This window comes from Clupea harengus, unplaced genomic scaffold (genome assembly GCF_900700415.2).
Source record: "Clupea harengus unplaced genomic scaffold, Ch_v2.0.2, whole genome shotgun sequence".
Lineage (NCBI taxonomy): Eukaryota > Metazoa > Chordata > Actinopteri > Clupeiformes > Clupeidae > Clupea > Clupea harengus.
The window spans coordinates 193-8,908 of NW_024880248.1; the positions used below are offsets into that span (position 1 = coordinate 193).

The window sequence follows — 8,716 nt, forward strand, 5'->3', positions numbered from 1 at the left end:
TCCTGGTAGTCCAGGTGGTAGGCAAGTCAGTGTACAACGAAGTACAGAGATAGAATGTTTGATATGCCTAACAAGCTACTGAACTTTCAAAGTCATCAGGCATTCCGCGCAGGGCATGTCAGTTCATATTTCTGTCACTGAAGGGTGTAATTCAAAATAGTGTCAATTATCAAAGTTTACCTCGAATTACCTAATTGATTTAGTCCATCCATGGATTAGTTATAATCCTGTAAATGTAGTTTAGAAAGGAGGTAGTAACAGGAACTTCCATAGCACTGCCACTCTCCTCCCTTCTTCTTCTTCTTTGTCAAAATCCACAGTGCACCAGAGAGACAGCCCAAAGTCCTTATGCATTAAAGTAACCAGTGTTCAACCTTCACCCTGAAGCTCAGATATTATTTTTTTTGTTGGATTATTTATTTTGGTTAGTTTATTTATTTTCGAAATTGTGAATTTCTTTGTGTATGGGATACGAGTCTTATCCCAGTAACTGTATGCTCAAATTTGGTATTCGCCATAAAATATTTTGTTTATAAATGCCTTTTTTTATTTTGATTGTCGCGTGTCAGTGACGTTTCACAAAATACAATGCACCGCCACCAACTGGACATGGAGTGTGTAACAAGGGGGTTACTGTTCAAATAGTTTCAACATTATATTATTTTGGGTTTCCGCAGTCTGTTGAAATAACAGTTTTTTGCAACTTCCATCTACTGCTTCGGCGTCCAGGCGTCACATCTGCATTCATATGTCCCGCCTGTGTGAATGAACCATGGGGAGGAACGCAACACGCACAGTCACTCCGGTATGGGGATCTATTTGACAAGTAAAATTCTTATTGGGCGAAGAGTGTTTGGTGTTCGAGGAGCCGACCTGCAGGGAAGATGGCTAGCTGGCCACACACATTTATTAAGTATGAATGTTGTTATCCATACATAGCAGTGCGAAACTGTTGTTGTGCTCAGTATGAGAGCATTATTCTTTCAGCATTTGCCGTTTGTTTCGAACTTGAACAAAAGCATAGAAATGATCTGCAGGATAGTTAGCCTTATCACCTACAGCTAGCTAGTAAGTTAGCCACCACTTTGATATTAGTAGCATAGCGTGTAAAATAGGATAAGCTAACTTTGGATCTTTCTACATAGCTAGCTAGCTAGGTGAGTTATCTATATTGGCAATACTGACAAGTTGGCTTCTCTTCACCTAACGACAACTGAAACGTGACTGGTTTTTTTTCTAGGTTCATTTAGTGTACAGTTTATTTAGAATTAGTTGAATGATATCCAGAGGTATGGTGCAGTACTCTTTATAGTGGTAACCTGTGACAGAAGTGGGAGTAGGAGATAAGCTAACATTTGTTAGCTAGTTAGCCAGCTAACTTGGCTAGCATTTGACTGATAAGAGCTGGCTACCTAGCTAGCGGTTCATTGTTCGATGCTAACTATTTCTATCGCGAATGCTGGCTAGTTTGTCCCAGATTAGTCTCGATGTGGGTTGAGGTGACCGGCTAAACACGACAACGTATGATATGAATATTAATTATGTGTAATAATAGAACAAAGCACAACACAGTATTTTTGCCTAACGATTTGAAATGGCATAGTCAGCCGAATTGGGTCTACTCTCTAGCACCCGTCAACAAAGATAAGCTAGTTCGTTAGCTACCAACGTTTTTTTTTGATAGATAGCTAGAAAGCTAAATTAGTTAATTTGTTGCTTTTGTTATAAACAGCCAGTACAATCGGGCACCATTTAGTGGAGCCTAATTTAACTTATAGTGCAAACTAATCGTCAGTTTCAGCGTTATGAAATATAACGCCAATGAGACAGGTATGTCTTTAGAATCTTATTCTTCGTAAACGTTATGTCATTATTTGTCTTAGCTAGCCAGCTACCTATCCTAACTAGGTAACGTTAGGTAGTGACTTGTCATTCACAGGGAGGCATCACTGGTCTTGCTAACGTAACCCTTGCTAAGGTTCTATAAAGGTCCAGAGCCCAGTTGGATCAAAGCCTCTAATGAGAGAGGGATTATTTAATTGTGTCGTTATGAGTGACTTATTGTCTACTCCCACTGAGTTGGGGCATGTGTCAAACCTATATTTCCATATGTTTTGATATATCCTTTACATATTACATTCACAGCTTCTAGTCAAAAGTGCTGTGGATACCATGTCCAAATAGCTGATGCGTTACCAGATATGGACACAAGACAAAGGGAACCAGTCACACATCGGAGGCACTGACAGAAGGTGAAAATTGGAATAATTACTTAGCATAACAGATTATATTCATATTTTAAAATGCACATTTATTCCTCTGATCAGTCATCACCCTATGGACTGGCTGCCCCATCATTTCATAGTTACACCTGCCTACCATGACCCTCTTTCCTTTCTTATGCCCAAAATTACTTCCAGAGGATAGGTGTGAATGAATCTCCTGGTGCGAGATGTAACAGGATGCTGAACCATCACTGCAGAAGGAATCCTGAACTTCAAGAGCTGCAGATCCAGGCTGCAGTGGCAGCAGGGGATGTCTACACCGTCCGCAAGATGCTGGAACAGGGTTATTCACCCAAAATTCGGGATGCCAATGGCTGGACCCTGCTCCACTTCTCTGCAGCGAAAGGGAAGGAGAGATGTGTTCGGGTCTTCCTGGAGCACGGAGGTGGGGAGCAGGCATCATTTTGTATATATTACTTGACAATTGTCAGGAAGCGGTATCCAAAGTAGTCCAGTTTGAATGTTGATCTCAATATGTTTCATTTGTTCTTAGTGATGTTACTTTTAATTTGTATTACACGCCACACATTTATGATCTGTTTTGAACAGGGATGGTGTGCTTTAGAAGGAATATTGTTTTATGACTGATTACATTTCACTGCTAACCTAACAGCACCCAACAGAAAATGTTGCAAAAAGTGCAAGTGTACATATGCGGGTAACGGGAAGAGACCATAATGTCGTTTTCCGAGTCCAGTTGAAAGTACTTGTTCGGTGTTGCCACCCAGACCCTTCCCCATAGGTCGCTAATTAGCAGTCCAAAGAAAATCTAGTCTGACCAGCTCTTTGTTGAGAATTTCCAGGCTATAATCAGCAAAAGATAATGTGAGGTATAGCTTTTTCCAATTTAGAGCAGATAGTTCAAATATAGTAGAAATGTTTAAAAAAAGAAAGTGGACTTCAATTAAGGATTGGTTGCTACCTCTGAAATACCACCCACCCCCCTTTTTTGAGCTAATACATTCCTGAAATACAATTTCTGTGGAGGTAACAGTAAGTTATAGGTTACTATTTATTAGGCTATAATTAGTAAGGTAGGCGGCATTGCAAAAGCAGGTCAAGTCCATCTCTAGAATGGAGCCGAAAAAAGTCATTAGGCTATCTTACTAGCAATCTATTGAATTATAACATACTAGCTTTTACAAATGTAATTGGCTACATGTAAAAATTTCCGATGAAGGTCTGAATAACTGCCTACAAACTTCCCTCAGTTGTGAACCGTCTGTATGAACTGCCCTTTTTTTCCCCTTTGTGCTATAGCTCAATATAGTTTTCTTAGCACAGACGCTGATAGTAAGTTGGTGCTGAAGCCAATCCTCAGTGTCACTTGATGTCAAATTTGTTAGTTGTAGGGATAGCGTCTTGAAGCTAGATGGCACTGTGAAACCGCTCTGGCACACATTGGTCTCTACATCAGCTGAGTCTTGTTCAGGAATGTGTTTTCATTGCATTCAGTGCAGTTTGCTTTCTTCAGCTAATTCAAATGGTGAATTACATTTACCTGGTTAGAATTGTACTCATAACTGTTAAATGATAATCCATAGTGATGATAATACATTGTAACTTGTGTTTTGCTGTAGGTATGTAATTTTGTACCATTGACAGGATTTACTAGTTAGGAAGTATAGGAAGTGTAACATTATGTTAGCATCAAGATCTCATTTGAGCAGGTTGTCTGCAAGATTTTTTTTTCCCCAAAAAAGTTTCTTGCTCTCTTTTTCCCTTCCTCCCTCTCTCTCTCTCTCTCTCTCTCTCTCTCTCTCTCTCTCTCTCTCTCTCTCTGTGCTAAACAAAGCAATAATGGCTGTGTCTTGGGTAATTGAAATAGCAGGACTTAACCTATGGCCTCTCTTTCACACTCTGCTCTTCCTGATTGTTGAAGTGCATTACCAGCACGGCCCATGATGGCCCCTTAATCTCCCATCTGGCTGTCAGCTCATCCTGGCTCTGTGTTTTGTGTGTGTGTGTCGCCCGGTCTCTGCAGCTGACCCTACAGTGAAGGACTTCATCGGGGGCTTCACGGCGCTGCACTACGCAGCCATGCATGGGCGTGCGCGCATCGCCCGCCTCATGCTGGAGTCGGAGCACCGCGGCGATATCATCAACGCCAAGAGCAACGACGGCTGGACGCCGCTGCACGTGGCGGCGCACTACGGGCGCGACTCGTTTGTGCGGCTGCTGCTGGAGTTCCACGCCGAGGTGGACCCGCTGAGCGACAAGGGCACCACCCCTCTGCAGCTGGCCATCATCCGCGAGCGCTCCAGCTGCGTGCGCATCCTGCTGGACCACAGCGCCAACATCGACATCCAGAACGGTTTCCTGCTGCGCTATGCTGTCATCAAGGGCAACCACTCCTACTGCCGCATGTTCCTGCAGCGCGGCGCCGACACCAACCTCGGCCGCCTGGAGGATGGCCAGACGCCGCTGCACCTGTCGGCGCTGCGCGACGACGTGCTCTGTGCCCAGATGCTCTACGCCTACGGCGCCGACACCAACACGCGCAACTACGAGGGCCAGACTCCCGTGGCTGTGTCGGTCAGCATGTCAGGCATCAGCCGGCCTTGCTTGGACTTTCTACAGGAAGTCACCAGTAGGTGTCACTCCCCTGTCTGCTCTGTCCTGTCCTCCTACCTGTGTGTTTAGCTCTATGGGCTGGGGAGGATGTGTGTATGTATGACGTTCAGGTGAGGCTAGGAATCTGATGCTCTCCTGGTGTGATGGAAGGGTTTTTGGCTGCTTTCCAGTTTTGCACTTGAAGTATGTCTTTCCTTAGGGTATGACGAAAGCCAGTGTTTTCATGACACTGTTACACATTGGAGTTCGTATGGCCCAGAAAAGTGGATCATTGCTGTGAATATGGCATAATGGCCAAATGACAGCCATCAAACAGCAATACTCTTGAGCTGCAGCAGCAGTTTAATCAGTTATCCCAGTAATGATGCATGATGAAAGGCTGGTATGATTGCAGCTTTGGTCAGACATGTGTTGTGCTGTTTGATTGTAAGTTGAGTAGAAAGTGGAGGGTAATGTCATAAAGCCCAGCACTCGCTCACAGAACAATCAGCCATATGAAAAGAGCCCGTGTGTTACCTGAAGCGCTAATGATTCGGTAAGCACAATACCTGTATTCCCATTATTCTCTCTGAACTTTGATATCGAGACATCAAAGCCAAAGTCCTCAGACAGACACGCACTGTGAAGTCAGTCTCATTCAGCTCCGGACAGGCCGGCCTGATCATCTTTCCCCCCTGCTTATTGATCATCCAAACTGCTTTATGGGGGTAGCTTGTCAGCCCCCGTCCGTGCGTCCATGTGATTGACACGCCAGCCTCTGAGCAGACCGTTCGTGGCCATTGCTTGGAAGTCAGAGCTGCATTTGAAGTGACACAAGACAGGACCCACAGATGGCCTCAGCTATGCCTTTGTTGTGGGTTTTCCAGCTGGCTTAATTTGTGGGTACAGCCTGTGGCACGGCGAGCAGAGAGTGTGCTGCCTTATTAAGCTGATAATATTTTTTTATTTTTTTTAATACTGAATTCCAGAAAAGGGCCTTTCCCATGTTAACTTCTGAACCGTAGCAGATAAAGGGAGTTCAGTGGCCTTGAAGGCTGTTCTGAGGGCCAGGACAGAGGAGTTTTTGCTGCTGTTAGTCTCAGTGTCTGTTTTCCTTAATTGGATGCATGACCTAGGATACCATTATGTTCACTGGCAGCTTTGTGCTGAAGTCGATCCAAGAACATGCCTCTGAAAGCAGACCTAAGTTGTTGATGTAGCCTAAAATATAGTTTAAGCTTGTGTGGTCTCTACTGTCATTGTGCAGAAAGTCTTCATAGTGATATTTGCTTAAAATATTTTCCTTCTCTCTCTCTCTCTCTCTTTCCTTTTTAGGACAACCCAGGACTTTGCAGGACTTGTGCAGAATTAAAATCCGGCAGTGCATAGGCCTTCAAAGCCTGAAGTTCCTGGAAGATTTACCCATTGCTAAGGTCATGAAAGACTACCTAAAACACAAGTTCGACAATGTCTGATGACAGCCAAAACACTTAATGACATGGCATTTTCTTCTGCTTAAGACTATGCAAACTGTTATCCTTTCTACTCGTGAACTCTGAGAACAGGTGCACAGTTTTTATACGAAATGAGATGAATGCACATTTCTATTTAGCTATATGATTATAAAATCAGTGAAAGTCAGTGAAGGAATGGCAAAGCCTAGTTGCTGCGATGGTGTGGATATTTAACTGAAGTATCATACTTGACCACTGAAACGAATCAGTAAACGAAGTTTGTACAGGAGCGAATTCTACAAAATTCGGTTCTCCAAGTTGGTAGGAGGCTGTTAATTTTGCGGCATTTCGTAATCACCAAAGCCTAGTGTAGTTTGTTTGAATTTCAGTCGTCTGGATCAAATGACCATAGAACAGAGATTCTTCTGCTCCCAGTCTCAGGAGGTTAGTGGCCTGTTTCAGCAGTTGCTTTTCCTCTTATCCAACACGAGACATTTATAAGGTACCAGGAGCTTTATTACTTACGCAGAACGGAGCTGCTAAAGAATCCTTGACTGAGGTCATCCTATAGAACTCCTTACAGCTTTGGCGTTAAATATAAACAAGACGATAATCTTTGGAAGGGGGGTGGGGGTGAGGTTGGAGTTTTTAAAGAAGGAAAAAAAGAAAGAAACATTGAAGCTCAGTGTAGAAAAGCATCAGTTTCTGTCACAAGTCATCACAGTTCATATGCTTCAACCATGGATCAGTGATTCAGGACACCCATTTGTGGGAAAGCGAGAAAGAGCTCCCACACTTTCCAAGTATGTGCATCTCTACACAGACAGTTCTGGTGCTTTGTCTTGATGTCATTTCTGAGATGGGGCTATTGCATTGTTTTAAGTGTTTCTAGTTTGGCTTCGAGTGCTCATTTGTTCTAGGCGACAAGCGCCAAATCAGTGTTTTGTAGAAAGCAGACATCAATATCATCGTTTAATTTGAAAAAGCAGCATCTTAGCATAGTGAGTTCTTGACGTTGAAAGTGGCCAAATGCAATCCCAAACATGTTTAACAGAAAACTGTCTATATTCACAGAATCATTAACAAAGAAAATGTAAATAATTGTGTTATATGTACAGCAAATATTTTTCTAGAATTATTTAAACAAACTCAATTTCAAAGTGTGTTTTGAAAGTCTCTTTTTTGTCGTGTTTGGCTCATGTATAATTGCTCTTTCTTTTTATGTGATTGTTTGAAGTCTTTAAAGAGTTAGAAATTGGAATTAAGACAAGATTTCAAAACAATAAACTGCAACGTAATATTGATTTTGGGTTGTTTTCCCACACACTACAAAAAGTATATAAGATACCTTAATATGTTTTCAGAAATTCTTGTTTGCATTGTCGAAAATGAACAGTGAATCAATACGTTCTATTGGGGCGATTCTTTTATTGCATTTTCCATTCCATAAGATAATTGATTTGATAAAAAGTATTTTAACTGAATCTTTGGCATCTTTTGTGGTGTTATGGTTAGTTTACTCTTTGCTCTCTCAGGCAAAACCCTGTCATAGGAAAAGAGAAGCAGACACTCATATTTCGACAGTGTTCGTGGACTGCGAAAGTGTACAGGAAGAGTGTGCATTTTCGGGAGAACTAAGTCTCATTTTGATTGCCCTTACATGGCCTTGGGACTCTAAATTAAATGCAGTCATGATTTCACAGGTCAAACCCCTGTCGGCCTTTTCAACCCGGTCTGCCGTCCGGTCTTCTACTCAGAACGACTGCTTCTGGCTTCCCAAGTGTAGTGTGGCGTGTGCTTCAACCTCTGTGTTCTGCTCTCCTGTCTGCCTTTTTTTTTCTCTTTTTTTTTTTAAAGAAGGAAAAAAAAAAAACGTGCAAGTCACTGGTGACTTCAGTGTGCTCTCCGCATCTCTCTCGGAGGCACGCTCGTCTCCACAAATACTTTAACCACCAGCTGCCTTTGCCATTGTTGTCGCATGAAGCGTAGGATTACAGTGAAACACAGACTTACAGAATGTCACAAGGAGGGAGTGTTAATTTGTCTTATTGCGTTTTTTATTACAGTTTTGGCAGTCCTGTGGGTCTATTTGAATACTGCAGCATTTTGTAAGATTTTGTATGAGGTGTGTGTGTGTGTGTGTGTGTGTGTGTGTATACTGTGTAGATATGTTTGGAAGTGTTTGCATTTATTCTGTGTGTAAGAGGTGGCAAGGGGCATGTGTGTTGCTGTTGTAATGTTTGGCACTGCAGAGTTTGGAGGACCGAAGATGGTTCATTTGTTGTCAGGGAATCTAAGAGCTTAGTAGGAAAAGTCTATGAAATAATCCCACGTCTTCCATGCCATCAACTACTGAATGTACATAATATGCTGTTTGCGGAATTGTTAATGTAAAAAATGTGTGAATAAAAAACCCTGGCATAA

At 42.5% G+C, this 8,716-nt stretch overlaps 1 protein-coding gene across 2 annotated transcripts; it reads left to right on the forward strand.

The window, feature by feature from the left end:
• The first annotated feature begins 569 nt into the window (after positions 1-569).
• On the forward strand, positions 570-8,716 carry asb7 (ankyrin repeat and SOCS box containing 7). Of its 2 annotated transcripts, none has more exons than XM_042706344.1 (5): positions 570-805; positions 2,146-2,252; positions 2,421-2,670; positions 4,270-4,875; positions 6,174-8,716. In XM_042706344.1, the coding sequence occupies exons 3-5, from the start codon at positions 2,463-2,465 to the stop codon at positions 6,311-6,313; spliced, it is 954 nt and encodes a 317-aa protein (XP_042562278.1). In that variant the 5' UTR covers positions 570-805; positions 2,146-2,252; positions 2,421-2,462; the 3' UTR covers positions 6,314-8,716. The 2 variants fall into 2 exon arrangements, with proteins under 2 accessions (XP_042562278.1, XP_042562277.1); XM_042706343.1 differs by lacking the exon at positions 570-805 and adding an exon at positions 812-913.